General features: G+C 55.6%; 1 protein-coding gene across 8 annotated transcripts in view; it reads left to right on the top strand.

The window, feature by feature from the left end:
* The first annotated feature begins 469 nt into the window (after window positions 1-469).
* The window catches only part of SEPTIN8 (septin 8), a 26,978-nt gene continuing 11,906 nt past the window's right edge, over window positions 470-15,541 (top strand). For 2 of the 8 annotated variants that reach the window (XM_031010838.3, XM_031010840.3), the window contains exons 1-5: window positions 470-760; window positions 12,152-12,272; window positions 13,261-13,456; window positions 13,794-13,974; window positions 15,034-15,195. In XM_031010838.3, the coding sequence (XP_030866698.1) occupies window positions 731-760; window positions 12,152-12,272; window positions 13,261-13,456; window positions 13,794-13,974; window positions 15,034-15,195 (690 nt within the window). In that variant the 5' untranslated portion in view covers window positions 470-730. Of the gene's footprint in view, window positions 761-3,696; window positions 3,945-12,151; window positions 12,273-13,260; window positions 13,457-13,787; window positions 13,975-15,033; window positions 15,196-15,541 lie in introns of those variants that run through there. The other 6 variants (XM_031010836.3, XM_031010839.3, XM_031010837.3 and 3 more) reach the window with 5 other exon arrangements.

Genomic DNA, 15,541 nt, shown 5'->3' with positions numbered 1-15,541 from the left:
CTCGTTGGTTGCACAAGGAGCCGAAGGCTGGTCCCTTGCTCGGGAAGGCCGCCTGGCCGGACGCGCGGGTCCCGCCGGGGTTCCCGTCCTAGCTCCGGCCGGAGCATCAGGTGGTGCCCAAGGCACCCGCAGACTAGGCTGCCGCGGCCTCTCCCGGATCCGACGGGTCTCCCGCAGCTTGTCCACACTCTGGTTGGTGGTCCCAGCACATTTGCAGGCTCCAGCGGGTGGAGACGGCTTGGTGGGGGAGATCTCTAGGGCGCACGCCGTGCCCCACTTCCCCCTTACGGGAAAGGCTTCCCAGCGCGCGGACCCACGAGACTCTCACCTAGGCTCGGCCCCAGGCTCCAGGGGACACGCAGAGGCCCGCCGGGCACCAGCCCCGAGCCCCCCGACGCTGCCGTCCCGGTCCCCCAACGCGCGGACTACAAGTCCCAGCAGTCCCCGCAGCTGGCACCTCCCGCCTCGCCGCGGAGACCCCCGGCCGTCCAAGCGGCGGGGATCCGGCTGCGCTCGTGGCCGGGCCGGGCGGGGAGGCCGGTCCCGCGGGCGGGGGCAGGGGCGGCTCCGCGGCTTCTCCCGCCGCCGCCGCCAAGGGGAGTTTCCAGGAAGTGGCCATATTGGATCCATTCAGCCGCAGCCGCCCGGGCGGAGCGCGTCCCGCAGCCGGCTGGTCCCTGTCGCTGCCCCTGCGCTCGTCCCAGCCCACCCGCCCGGTGCGGAGCTCGCCATGGCGGCCACCGACCTGGAGCGCTTCTCGGTGAGGGCCCCGCTGGGCCACGGCGCGCGCGGGAGGCGCGGGGCGCAGGAGGGGCCGCCCTGCAGCTGGCGGGGGGCGCGAGGCGGGCTGTCAGCGCCTCACGGCCGGGCCTCGACACCGGGCCAGCTCGAGGACCCCGGCGCGGGCTCTCGGCCGCGCTATCGGGGGGTCCCGGAGCGTCGGGCGGCCTGCCTTGCCGGGCGGCTGGTCGGGGTCGCTTCCTGGGGCGCAGGCAAGGCAAACCCCTTTCGCGGGAAGGAGCGAAGACCCGCCTGGCTCCGGGCAGGTGCGAAGATAGAGTGGCGCCCGCGGGGCCGCAGGTGAGGGTCCGGGACACTCCGGACCCTATCGCCCAGGGCGTTTCTTTCTGCACACTTGGGGAAGAGTCCTAGCCGCACAGGTGCTGCGGGATAGGTACAGCCGGGGAGGATGGAGGCCCCAGGATCCGAGGGAGTCTCCCACACGAGCCCAGGACAGTTGCAGACTTGAGTCCTGAAGACCCTTGGCCTGCTTTTCCTTCCTCCCCCGCTCCCCTCTTCCCCGCTCCCCACGCCGGAATCCTGGGTGCGACTCCAGGCAGGTCAGGCCTCAGTGGTCGGGTCTGCGGCAGCCATTCGCCAGGAGCTGGAGGTATTCCAGACTCAGCCCAGTGGGCGTTTATTTGGGCTCCAGTCCAGGTCCTCAGAAGGTTGACGTCCCTGGTGGTCCCTGCAGGGGTCTCACTGGGCCTGAGCCTGCCGACAGCCAACTTACTAAAGGTTTTCATAATTCACTCGCGGGAGGGAGGCCTTTGGGGGGTTGTATCTGGACATCCCCTGCTGTCTAAGTCTGGATCTGGGTGTGTCTGGGAGGCTAGGCTGTGACAGTGAAGGAAGCTGTGTCCTCTTGCCAGCATGTGAGGCCCTGGTCGGCTGGAAGGGGGAGGAGGGGGAGAAGGAGGAGGAGGAGGAGAGAGGCCCAGGGCTGTTGGAGGGAAGGGGGAATTCTGAATATGTGAACGATAACGAATTGGTTCTGGGGCTAAATAAGGGAGCCAGGACTTATGTAATTAATGCTATAAATACTGTCATCCCAATTTATATATGTAAATTTTCCATTTAATCTGAAAATACATTTCTTATTCTACTTTGGAAATGTGCATGACTAAAGCAGGAGCTCTTGGTTTCATAATTTCTAGACTCGGGTGTTTTATTCCCATTGGAGAGGGGGCCGTATGTCAGTTAAGTAAGTTTAAATACATGAGGAACAGATTCAGAGGCTGGGCTACTCAGAGATTCACTTCGCCCCGTATTATAAATTGGAATTTATGTACCGGAGGAGGGCAGTGCCTGAATCCTAACAGACCTGCTGATTAGCTGGAGGCCAAGAGACCCGTGAGTGCCTGGGTGTCTCTGCATGTGTGTCTGTGTGCATTTTCTGTGCCCAGCTGACCAGAAAGTTATGTCTGGGTCTTGTCTGTGGCCAGAGGTTTAACAGTTGATCTTGCAGGTGGGAGAGGTATGTAGAGAAACCAGAATCAGACAGCCTGATAGGAATCCTAGACACTCCTTGTTGGCCATGTGACCTTGGGCAGGTTATTTAAACCCTTGGTGCTCTCATGCGTATAATGGGATAGAAATATTTCTTCCCTCCTAGGGGTATTGTGAGGATTCAACAAGAGAATCCAGGGGAGGTACTTAGCGCTGTGTCTGGCACCTGGTAAGGACACAATAAATAATATATGCTACCTATTGTCCATGTGGATGTGAGGACTGGCCCCCTATGTAAGAAGGGAGCAGAGGATGCATTTGCCCTGTTCATGGCACTCTCTGTAGAGCTTCCATCCCTGCTCGTCCAGAGATGGTCCTCAGAGGGTTAGCTGAGAGGCCAGGCTGTGGGCTGGTCAAGCCTTCCCCTGGGGTCCTGTGTTTGCTCTCGGACCATTCCTGTGAGGAGTTTTGGTATTAGCTGCGGGGTGGCCAGGGCACAGAGAGGGGACTGACTCAGGCAAGGGCGTAGAGCCTGAGCGCAGGGCCTTGGTTGCTATGCCAGCTTCAGCTGGAGGGATGGACACCTTCCACACCCTCTGCACTTTGGGCTGTCAGCCTCCTGGAAGGGCTTGGATAGGGTTGGATTTGGGTGGAGACCTTGGGTGGAGTTTGGCCTGAATTTAAGTCTGGACTCCATTCACTCTTCCTGGCTTGTCATCTTGGGAAAATCATTTCTGCCTTTATCTTGCTGTAAAATGGGCAGAGCCACACTGGTTCCTCAGAGAGTTTATGGAGGGTTAACTGCAGTCCGTGGCATGTTTGGAAATATGCTGAGGTGTCTCACAAGCCCCAGGATGTGATGGAGCCATGACAGGTCTCACTGTCCCTCTGGCCAGCTCAGTGGTCAGTCTAGCCCTGCAGGCCTGAGAATTGTCCTGACCTGGAGCTTAGACAGCATACAGAGTTGTACTTTGAGATGGATGTGTGCTGGGTTCCTGTGTCCTCACATAGCATGGTGTACACACCACAGGCCAACAGCCTTGGCATCCTGACTGGGCTCTGCTCCACCCTAGATCAGTATTGGGGTAAGGGTTGGCATCCTCTGTGTGTGGGTGTGTGGAGCAGCCCTCTGAGGAGGGTGTGTTGCCCCTTGCCTTCCTCGGGCAGCCAGATTCCTGTCCACTCTTGCTGTGCCCCTCCTCCTAACTGGAACCTTGACTCTGGGGCTCAGCCCTTCCTTCCCCGAGGGCCAGCTCCGGTGTTTTCTCCTGCTAGAATCTCACAGGTTCAGACCCCGTGGTGAGCAACCCTTTAGGGCTTGGGGAAAGTGAAGCTGAGGGGGAGAGGAAGAAACGTGCAGCACGCAGCCTCACACTGGCGTTCTTCCCAGCCAGTCACTTACCCCCATCTCTGCTTTATCCCCAGCACCATCTGTCACTTCCGTTGTCACCCCCGCAATCTTGATACTTCCCCAAGAAGCGGGCTCTTCAGGGAGTACCTAGTCCCTCCTGAAGCAGGAATTGAGAGCCCGCACCCAAGTGGGGTTCAAGGTCTCTGTCAGAGTGATATCTCCCCATCTTGTAAAAACGGCCAGTAGCCTCCTTGGTGAGCCATGCCGAAGAAAAACGGGAGCTGAGCAAGAGATGCCCGTGCAGCTCCCAGGGCACATGTGAGCACCATCTGCAGAGCTGCAGCTCTGCCCTCTCCCCCAGGAGGTGAGTCTGCCTGCCCTCCCTCCCTCTTGGGCATCAGACCATGCTATGTGTGCCCACCTTAGGAAGGTCTGCTTGGGGTCTTGATTGCAGTGGGTCAGAGCTGCGGGGCTGATGGGAAGCATTGGTCATCCCAGGGAGCACATGCTAAAAGACTGACCATGATAGGAACAGAGAGGATGGCAAGGAGGAGACCAAGCTCAGGGCCAAGGAGGAGGGAGACTGGATGGAGCCTGGGAACCCAGGGTCTGACTTGTGTCAAAAACCTTGGATGGCAAGGAGGGCAGTGGGTGCTTTGAGTGCATTATCTTGTTGATGCCAACAGCCCAAGGTTGGGTGAGGATGCAGACTTTGGTCATTGGCTAGCAAAGGTAGGGGGAACAAGATCCAAATTCCAATACCAGAGATGACAGACAGGGTGGATACCTTGGCGTTTTGAGCCCTCGGATGGGCTAGGTGGAAGCATATATTATATTTGGGGCAGTAACTACCACGAATGTCTCTGTGGCTCAAGTCCAGCTACCAGAGGCGAGCAGCTGCAGGATGATAGAGCAAAGGGCCTGAGGGCCAGCTGGCCTCTGTGTGTCCCTTGCAGCCTCCCCAGCCTTCCTGCCTCTGTGCTGCCAGCTTGGGTTTCAGGATCACCAGGCATGGCCCCCAAGGCAAAAGCTTTGCCAGATAACCAGATGCAGTGCTATGCATGCAGGAGGGAGACACATCTGCCTGGGGAGGAGACGCCCTCCCAAGGTCTCCATGCCCTTGTGGTAGAGCTGGGGCACTCTGTTGGCTTCTTTTGGAGCCATCTGAACCTTCAGAGCTCCTGAAAGAACTGGGGCTGGGAAGAGGCAGCGGAGGATGGGGCAGGGGGCATCTTGGCTCTGCGTGCAGTTGCCCTACATGTTCTTGGGGCAAATTAGATATTCTCCTCAGGATACATGGCTTTCAGGTGTTCCCTATCCTAGAGGTCAGATTAGAGGGACAGAACCAGCAGAGGAAGGTACAGGGGCCCATGTCTGCTGGCAGGTGGCTGGCTGTTTTCTGAGGGGGCTCCAGGGCTTGGGCTGCCTGATGCTTGGGGTTCAGGAGGGGCTGTGGGTATGGACCCAAGCCCACTTGCCAGACATGGTTCTTGGGCCTGGGTACAAACCTGACATTCTGCCTGGTGTTGGAGTGAATGGACAAGCAGCAGAGAAGTATAGCAGTGCCACCCCCATACCTCTGCCAACCCGTATTGGTGCCCATGCATTCCTCCGTCCCTTTCCAGCACTGGCATCCATCCTGGGGTTGGACAGAAGGCGGGGCACCTTTGCTGCCCACATTCTCCCTCCAAGGGTTTCATTTGCTGTGAAACAGAGGCTGCCTTCTCCCGCCAGTGATACCCAGACCACTCGTGGCTTTCCCTGTTACAAGGCAGTGGTGGCTGCCACTGGAGTCCCTGAGCTAAGTAAGAAAATATGAATGCCTGGAGTTCTAGTACATTCTGCAGCCCAGAGCGCCTTCCCCATCTCCTCTGTGGTGGGATAGACCACTCCCTCTCAGGCAGCACAATAAAGGCCAAGAATGTGTCTGTCCTAGGCCTGGGGGTTGGGGTGGCGAGTACTGGCCCAGCTACCAGTAACTGTGCTCTTAGCTTCCTGGAAATCTGATTTTGATGGGAAAAGCTTGAAACACACTATCCCAAATTAATAAGCTCCAGCCTGGCTGGCTGTGTGCAGAAAGGAAAGACAGTGCCTCTTAGTGAGACAGAGAAACAGAGAGAATGGAGTATTGGGGTCAGGGGATGGTTTTGCTCCCAAAATTCCTTCTCTTCCCAGGATGGGTGGAGTAGGACTGGCTTTGTGAGGATGATTGGCTTCCTGTTACCTTGACTGCCATCATGTTGGGACCATGGAGGGTGATCCTTGCTTGAATCTTCTCTCAAGTTTTCTGTTGTCACTGTAGGAGAAAGATGCTTTGGCTCCCAGGTGTCCTCTTGATTTGGGACAGGTATATCCTGCCTCTATTCTTCCTTCCTGGCCCCGGGTAGCAGCATCCCACCCCCACCCTCCCACATATGTCTCCTTGGTTATTTCCCGTAACCTCTGACCTAGGCTTAGAGGCTTGCTGTGGAATCCTGGGACCAGAGCCGAAGCCTTTCCTGGGAAAATTCCTAGGATTCCTCTCAGGCTCAAGGACAGTTGTGCTTATGACCGCGACCACGGGTTCTGGCTAGGGGCCTCTGCTCTGGCTATTTAAGGCCCAGGCTCCTGGGAGGAGCTGGAGCCGGGGCTAGCATAGTTTGTGCCAGAAACATGGGTGGAGAAAGCTTCCAGTGGTCCATTGACTCCTGGGTCCATTGCTCAGTTACTTAATAGGGCCACCCCCAGGGCTGGAGCTCCCCTGGGGAGTGGGCTTCCTGTCTGCCTGACTGGGTGTACAGGTGAGTGGGTGCTAGGCATGGGAGCCCAGAGGAAGAAAAGCATCCAAAGTCCAAGGCACTGGAGAACTCTGGAAGGCCTGAGGTCTGGGGGCTGCTCTTTGTCCATTACTCAGTAGCCAATCCACTTATGGCGGGGTATCCTTTCTACTCCCACTGCAACAACCAGCCTAGTTTGGGGGTTTGGATCACAGGGGTCTTTATTTACCCACAGCTTCCCCGGCTCTGTTGGTTTAGAGATTCAGTAGATTTCCAGTTCCTTCTGGATAAAAAACCTGTTTTTGTGTGTGGGCAACCATGAGATGCAGTTTCTTCCCAGATCCCACCTTGTTTCATGGTAAAAGGGACAGCTTCTCTTGGCTGGTGATGAGGGCTGCTCTAGGAGGCTCAGACAGAGCATTTCCTATCAGGAAAAGGGCGTCCTAGTTATCCACTGGGCTGCGTAACAAAATGCTGTTCTCTACTTTGTCTTGGACGGCTGGGCATGGAGGCATGCAGCAGGCCTGAGAAGTTATTATTTTGGTTGTTGTCTTTGATGTGCCAAAGAAATGATGACACAGAAGCCTGGGGCCTGGCTCAGGAGCCAAAAGCTTGTTAGTGATTAGAGAGGGGATAACGGCCCCATGGAGTTTCTCATTGCATATGTAGAGCTCAGAGCTGCCAACTCTCTCTATCCTGGGACTTTGAAGACATATACAACGCTCACCCCTGTGTGAGCACCTCAGGGAGCTGGGTGTGTGGAATGAGCCAGAGGCTTTGGGTCCACCTCTCTCTGGGGTCCAAGTTAAGTTGTCCTGCCTGAAGACTCCTCCCCACAGAGCAGTCTGCCATGGGGCTTCCTGACTTGAGAATGGAGCCTGGCTGCAGGGTCCGTCCAGCTCACCCTCCCACCAGAGCCAGCTTACAGACCAGCAGGCCTTTGGCCCACGCCAGCCCCCTGACATGTTGTATTGGGCCCTCATGGTATTCTCAGTTTGTATTGGTTGTCAATCTTTAAAAATTACAGAATTTCACATAAAAATATAGATTTCTGGGCCAGGCATGGTGGCTCACACCTGTAATCCCAGCACTTTGGGAGGCCAACGCAGGTGGATCACTTGAGGTCAGGAGTTCAAGACCGACCTGGCCAACATAGTGAAACCCCGTCTCTACTAAAAATACAAAAATCAGCCAGGCGTGGTGGTTGCGTGCCTGTAATCCCAGCTACTGGGGAGTCTGAGGCATGAGAATTGCTTGTACCTAGGAGGCGGAGGTTACAGTGAGCTGAGATCACACCACTCCAGCCTGGGTGACAGAGCCAGACTGTGTCTCAAAAAATACATACATACATATATATATATGTGTGTGTATATATATATAGAGAGAGAGATTTTTGGGTTCTCTTTAAAAATGGGAAGATTTGGCAACACTAGATCTGTGTTCCCACAGTTGGCTGGCGTTGTGGAACTGCGGCCACCATGGATTGAGCATAAGCACAGGCTCTCCAGTTCTCTGCCATTCCCACCTCTCCCCGGGAACCCCCACGCTTGGCCAAGTTAGCGGCTGTCTTTCATCCAGCAGGCAGGGAGTGATGTGACTAGAAGTGTGGGTTTCACAGTCATGTTGTCTCCATTCAGATCCTGGCTTTGCTCTCCTGAGCACTGTGGTCTTGGGCAAATTACACACTCTCTTGATGCCTCTATTGTCTCATCTAGACAATGGGGAGGCTGCTACGGCCTATGTCATAGGGCTGATGTGTGGACTAAATTAGATTAAATTAGGGTTGCGCAAAGCAAGCATGCAATACATGTTAGTTATGTCTGTTGTTGTTGCCATTGTTATTAAGGTGCTGCTCCCCTTCACCTATATATGTTACCTGCCTGGCTTCTAAAGGCATTTGAGTTTAGGCTTAGCCCTCTGAGGTCAAGGATCTGATGTCCTCATCTTTTCATTGGCAGCCATCTCAGTTCCTGGCACACAGCAGACATGTCCAGTGCGTGTGTGTTGAGTGACTGAATGAATGAGTTGGAAGCCTGCTAAGAACAGGGGAGGCAATGTAGCAGAGTGGTTTGGGACAAGAGCTTGGTCTGTTCTCAGGTTCCTGCTCTGCCCTGGTTAGTTCCCTAGCTTCTGTGTGCTTCAGTTTCCTCCCCTGTAAAATGGGGATAATCATGGAGTCTGTCATCCACAGTGAGGAAGGACCAAGTGAGAGCCTGGGTGTAAATCACTTGGCTTAGTTCACACATGGTGGTCCTCAGTGAGGTGTTGGTATCATCCCAGACGTCCATTCCTTCCTTTGGTTGTGAATACTGAGATGTTTTACCTTCCACACTGTCCCTCCTTTCCTGGCTCTCCTCGCTTTCTCCCTGTTCCTCTGCATCCAAAGAGTTTTACTTTGGATCCTATGGCACTGAAGATGTTTCAGTTGCAAGTAATAGATAATACCACTCAACTAGCCTCAGCAATAAAGAGGATATGGCCAGGGGGAAGGGGAAAAGCCCAGAGATAGGGCAGACTCTGGCTCCCTCTTTTCTCTGTGATTTTCTTGGCTCTGCCATCCTGTGAGTAGACTGCAGCCTTAGGCTAGCTCCCCTAATGGTCTCAAGATGGTCATAAAGGCTCAACCTGCATCACTTGCCTGTACCTGCACCGATCATGGCATCACGCTGATGGGCTCCCACCCTGGGAGTTGGAGCTGTGGTCTCACCCACCAAATTGCAGGGCTGGTAGCCACTGGGACACCTGACTTTATTTCTGAGTCATGGTAGCTGAGATGTGCAGGAGGTACTTCAGGGACTGCTGGTTCCTCCTAGGCTGTAACCCCACTCAGGTTGGTAGAGATGCCTGGAGCAGGCACCCTGGAGTGAGCAATGCAACTTAGATCACATGTCGATGCCAAATCTATGATCAGGGAGTTGGCATTAGTGAGAGTTACCCCTCGGTAAAGCCTGGAGGTCAGATCAGTCTCCTGGGACCAGGTAACAACACTGCCTCCATCAGGGCCAGTGGCCATTCTGTGTGTGTACGTGTGTGTGTGTATGCATGCTCCATAGACTCATACCCCTGACTGGTCCCCGGGGCTCCTAAACAGGTATTGCCCCAGATGTGTGGCCCCTGCAATAACAGAGTGTAGCCTGGGCAACAACTTAGGGATGATGACCTCCCTGTACCCCACACTTCCACAGAGAGAGCCAAGCTGTGTGAGAGGAGGCCACTCTGCAGTTGCTGTGTGTGGATAGGTGGTTTATGTGAGACCCACCCCAACAACCCCCAGTGCTACACTTAGCCTCTGGAGCCTAGAACTGTAAGAAAGTGGGGGAAAACAGGAATGGAATGGCCTCTGCTTCTCAGTAAGTGCTCTGCGGCTGCATGTGTGTGTGTGTGTGTGTGTGTGTGTGTGGTTTCCAGACACAGCTGACTTGGTGGGGTTTGGCGGCAGACTACAGGATGTTGGATTGCATCCTGATTGTGTCACCCCTTGGAAGAAGAGGATGAATAAACACATAGCCTTCTCTGCAAGCACAGCACGCCTTAAATTTTGGAGATTTTCAGTCTTGCCTGAAAAGAAAAAAGCTCTAGACCGACTGTTGTGTCCTCCATTTGATCCTCAAGCTGCCACAAGGAGGTGGAACAGAGACTAAATAATGAAGCCCTGTGTAAGGTGGGCAGGTGCTCTGATGCCATAGCAGTTGGAGGCTGTGTTCAGTAACTTATAAATGGTAGCATTGTCCAGCATGTTGGGCATAGTAATGGGAGGGAAGGAAGAATAGAAAACCTGACCTCCCCAACCCGCAGCCAACATCTAAAAGCTTATAGAATAGGTGGAGAATCAAGACGCATTAAAAAAGGATAACCAGTAGTACTAGGAAACAGGATAACTGCCAAGTGAGGGGTCTGGAACGTAAGTGCTTGGGGGCCAGGTGAGAGTGGGTGCCAAGGAAAAAGTAGAGTAGCTGTAGAGCCCAGGGGAGGGGCAGAGTTTGAAAAGAGAGCTCAGAGTTACCAGCTGGGCTGGAACCAGGCCAGTGAGGAAGGCCTGGAACACCATGCTAAGGGCTTTGGACCTGACCCAGCACCTCCTAGGCTTCATTAACTACTTTTATGTGGGCACCAATGAGAGGAAACTGCCTTTGGGACCTCCTTTTCCAATTATGTTTGCAGCCCTAAGGAGATCTGGGCTTGAGTGGGGAGATTGGGACATGATGCTTTGGGGCTAGGTGATGGGGAGAAAGGGTCAGCTATAAGAAAAGAGGCTCCGTTGAGAGAGAGTCATGGGAGAAAGCAGGTTTAGGGGTAGCCCTGACTTGTTTGAGGGGATGGTACAACTGCCCAGAGGGGCCATGTGGGGTCTAGGTTGCCAGCACCCACACTTGGGAGTCATTGATGCAAGGCTGCTGTGGGGAGGTAGACATCAGTTGTGCAGAAGGTTGGGTTTGAGTGCCAAGGTTCTCTGGTTGGGAGGGAAGGATGGCCAGAGGGGTTCAGGCCAAGGCAGTGGGCTGCGGCACAGGTCAGATGCTCAGGTGCTGAGGAGATGCTTCTGTGGGGCAGGAGTCAGGGCCCCGTCCGTTCCTGACCCCGAGCCTGTATCCACATCTGCACAAGGGCTGCCACTGGCCCTATCTCCTGGGCTGTCCTTAGCTGGACCTGCTTCACCACCCTGCGGCTATGGGCGGGAGAGACTCTGAATCTGCTGCCCCTTCCTCTCCTTCCTCTTTCTAGCTGTCTCAGGGCAGTAGGGCTCAGGAATGGAGGAGGCATGACTCTGCACAACATGGAGCTGCCTAAGGTCTGCCCTCCAGAGGGGCTGAGCCTGGGAACCTTCCCTCGGGCAGCATTTTACCCCATTCCAGGGAGTCAGAGAAACCAGCCACACAAGTTGGAGTGTGACCATGACCCTCTGCTTTGGGTCCTCGTGGTTTCTTTTTATAGAGCGGTGGGCCAGCTCCAGTGGCCCCAGCTCACTCAGGGCCTGCCGCTCAGCTCTCTGCTAAGGCCAGGCCTCCACATTCTTGCCCGGAACCTTTTGTCTAGACAACCAGGGCTGAGATGGGGGTGGAAGGGTGGCAGGAGTCAGGAGCCAGGATCTGGGGGTCTCTAGAGAATACCACTGAGGCAGAAGGGAGGAGGCCTCAGAGTCTCAGTCCCTTTGGAACCCACCCCTGAGCCCCACGGGGGGGTTGTGTGAGTGAGGGCCGGCTCCTTTAGCAGGGTCCATGCATGAGTCCCACACGTGGGTGTGTGAGGAGCAGGGGTGAACATGGAGGGCCACGAGCCCAGCTGATAGAGAAGGCTCCTCTGAGGGAGCATGCTTGTGAGGGGGTTGGACCAGACGTGGCCCTGCTTGAGTCCTGCCTCAGTGGGAGGGCTTGGGAGGACTAGGCAGGGGCAGCATCCCCCCTCTCCTAGAGCTGGCTGCAGGAACAGACACACTTTCCAATCTGGTCCTCTGGGACCATCTGGGGCCTCCTCCTGAGTAGGAAAACAGGTGGGCCCTTATGGGTAGCAACCACAGCCCCTGGGGCCACCTATGCCAGGAGACATGGAGCCCTCAGCCCAGGCATCCCTGGCCATCCCAGGTGGAGCAAAGCTACAGAGTGGAAGGGCCTTTCCCCCTGGGGGCATCGGGCTCCCTCTGGGGAAACTTGGCCTGGGGTTGGTGCTCGGGTTTACTCAGGGTGTGTCTGAGATTTGTTGAGAATTCAGACATCGGGTGGGGCTGCTTCACTGTTTTAACTCAGATTTAGCGCCCGCCCCGCAGCTTGACCTTTCTTCCCCAGTGGGCTCATGTCTTGCTTTATTTCTCTCTTGGCAGAATGCAGAGCCAGAGCCCCGGAGCCTCTCCCTGGGCGGCCATGTGGGTTTCGACAGCCTCCCCGACCAGCTGGTCAGCAAGTCGGTCACTCAGGGCTTCAGCTTCAACATCCTCTGTGTGGGTGAGTGTCAGGGCCTGGCCTCAGACAGAGGGTGGGTGAGAACCTCCTGGGAGAGGGGGTGCTTCTGGCCCCCAGTTGAGCTGCAAGGGGGCTTCCCAGGCAGAGTGAAACTTTGGAGGTGTCAGGACGAGGATTTGGTTGGTGTCTCTGCCAGAGTCAAGGATAGAGTTAGAGCCAGGGCCTGACGCAGCATTGTCATGAAGAGTAAACCGGATCGGGCACATGAAAGTGCTTTGTAAACTGTGGGTGTTTATCACAGAGATTTAGGTTCATTTATTCATTTGTTTGTTCATTTAAAAAACATGTACTCATTTACTGCTTCCCACCCTGTGTCAAGGATGTTATGGTAAACAGCTCTGCCCCTCATCACCATATCCTATGGTAAGTGCTCCAGCACGCATGTGAACAAATACAGCCCCAAGCAGAGAGGCTCTTGGAGGTTCCCTGGGACTCCCAGAAGGACACAAAGTGCTCTTCTGGTCCCTCTGCAGGTGCCCTTCGGGAAGCAGCCCATCCTGAGTTCCCCCAGCTAAAGCCATGTGGAGCTAGGGCTGTCCGGGGTGCATGGGTTGAGCCACTGGTGGCTTTAGACCCTGGCCCTCTTGGTCCCATGACCACCCTGGTCCCGGGAGGGGTGTTGTGTAGAGCAGGTTATGTGTGAGGTGATTGGGTCTGCAGTGGTGTCTACACAGCTGCCTGGCTCTGCCTCTTCCCTGCTCCCTGAGGAAATACATCACATATCACACACAGCTATGTCTTCTGTCCAAGTCCACCTTTTGGCTCTTCCTTCCACAGGTTATTTCTGAGGCCACAGGAAAAGATAGTTCCTGGGGAATGGGGGTGATGAGGGATGGGGTGGGCGGCCTGCCCCTTTCTCTTATCCAGGGGCCATGGATGCCTGAGCCCTGCCTGGCCTAGCCACCAGTCAAGGACAGCCCATTTCCAGCCTATGACACCCACTTCTTCCCCTCCTGTCCTCACCGCCCAGGGGAGACCGGCATTGGCAAATCCACACTGATGAACACACTCTTCAACACGACCTTCGAGACTGAGGAAGCCAGTCACCATGAGGCATGCGTGCGCCTGCGGCCCCAGACCTACGACCTCCAGGAGAGCAACGTGCAGCTCAAGCTGACCATTGTGGATGCCGTGGGCTTTGGGGATCAGATCAATAAGGATGAGAGGCAAGAGGCGGGAAGGGCGGCCCCACCCAGCCTCCTCCCACCCCACCTACATTGGCCCCCATACCAGTAGCCCAGCCCTCACACTGCAGGGGGCCAGGGAGGGCCTCTTGGGGAATATCTGAGGCTCTGTGGTCACCAACAGACCAGTTACTCCTTTAGGTGTCTGGAGAAGGGGTCAGCTGCCTGTATCCAGTCAGGGATCTCAGGCAGAAGCTGTTCCCAGAAAGAAAAGGCCAGGGGGCAGCCTGGCTTGGCCCCGAGCCCTGAGCCCCCCAAGCCCCAAGCCCCTGATCTCAGCTGGCAGCCTCCTGGGTGATGGAGCTGTCTGTAGTTACAGGCCCATAGTTGACTACATCGATGCGCAGTTTGAAAATTATCTGCAGGAGGAGCTGAAGATCCGCCGCTCGCTCTTCGACTACCATGACACAAGGATCCACGTTTGCCTCTACTTCATCACGCCCACAGGGCACTCCCTGAAGTCTCTAGATCTAGTGACCATGAAGAAACTAGACAGCAAGGTATCCCTGTCCCCACCTGCTGTCACAGGCTCCATAGTCTTCTGCTGCGATGCGATGTGGTGGCTGCCTCATGCCTGAACACCATGGTCCTCAGGGACCTGGTCGGGGGCTTGTGGGTGGCCCCCCATTGGCTCGGTCCTCTCTCTGTCTTGCGTCTGTCCCTCCTGCTCCAGTGGCCCCCAATGCTCTGGGCTCGTTCTCCAGAGTCCTGTGCCCTGGGTCTGACCCTGAGCCCCTTGCTTGCAGCTGAATCATTCTCATTCTCAGCCCCTCCCGCTCCCGATAGTGTTTGTTCCCCTTCACTCCAGGGAACCTCCCTTCCCATCTCAGCCTCTTCTCTGCTCATTTTCTATCTCTCAATTCCTAATTTCTAGCTCCTCCTTTCACTTCCCCCTTCCTCCCTGACATAAATGTCCTTTGGCTCCTTCTGAGCCCATCAGGGAGAGGAGAGTTAAGGCCCAGAATTGGGATGTGAATGAGGGGTGGGTACTGTAGGGGTAGAGAAGGGAGGCAGCTTCATGGGAAGGACTGGAAGTGCTGTGCATCTTGAAGGGCATGTGACCCCACATCCCTTGTCAGCTCTCACGTGACTGCCCTCCCATCTCAGGAGTTCATTTTTATTGTGAAAAATGGGATAGCCTGGGCCTGGGAGATTTTGGGATCTTCTTATGGCTACTGCTGATGGGTCCTTTTACCTGCTTAGTGGGGAGCATAGCCCCCCACCACTCCTTCTGTCAGGCCCCAGGCCAATTAGGACCTTCAAAGGATTCTGGGTCAAAACTGGGTATGCCTAGGGGGACCAGTTTTGGGGCTGGATGGCGATTTGCGGGAACCAGAGCTGTAAGAAGCATTGCAGCCAATTGTTGAAACTCATCAGAATGGCCACAGGTGGCTGGGTTTGCACTATGGCTGCCCGTGGGAGTGGCTCCATCTCTCTGGCCTCCTTCCCCCTGCCCAGGGATATGGCCTGGGCATGGCTATCCATATGCTGGGCATGGCATGGGAACCACTGCTCAAAAGAGCCAACCAGCCTGCTGTCCCCTCCCCTGATCCTGGCAGGTGAACATTATTCCCATCATCGCCAAGGCTGACACCATCTCCAAGAGCGAGCTCCACAAGTTCAAGATCAAGATCATGGGCGAGTTGGTCAGCAACGGGGTCCAGATCTACCAGTTTCCCACGGATGACGAGGCTGTTGCAGAGATTAACGCAGTCATGAATGTGAGCGTTGGGCGAGGGCCTCAGGGCCCTGGGGCCAGAGGGCAAGGAGCCGGCACAGATCTGACACAGCCCCAGGAGACTCTTGTTCCCCAGGATTCCAGCCTTAGCTTCTCCAGGACAGAAGGGTGGGCATCTGGAGCTGGCCAGTCCTACATCTGTGGGCAGGGGACAGGAGGAATCTGATAGTGGGCCTACACTGGGGACCCCAGGTTTGGGTGTCATAAGATCTGGACTCATGGAGGAGCCTGGAAATGGAAGGAGTTGAGCAGGCTTAAGGGTTTGGGAACCTGGAAGGGAGCCAGGCTCACAGGTCCTTTCAGGGAGCTCTAATGGCCCCTGGGAGGCC

The sequence above is a fragment of the Gorilla gorilla genome, chromosome 4 (assembly GCF_029281585.2).
Source record: "Gorilla gorilla gorilla isolate KB3781 chromosome 4, NHGRI_mGorGor1-v2.1_pri, whole genome shotgun sequence".
Classification (NCBI taxonomy): Eukaryota; Metazoa; Chordata; class Mammalia; order Primates; family Hominidae; genus Gorilla; species Gorilla gorilla.
Note: the sequence above shows the minus strand (reverse complement) of the source record. Positions and strands in the feature narration are given on the sequence as shown.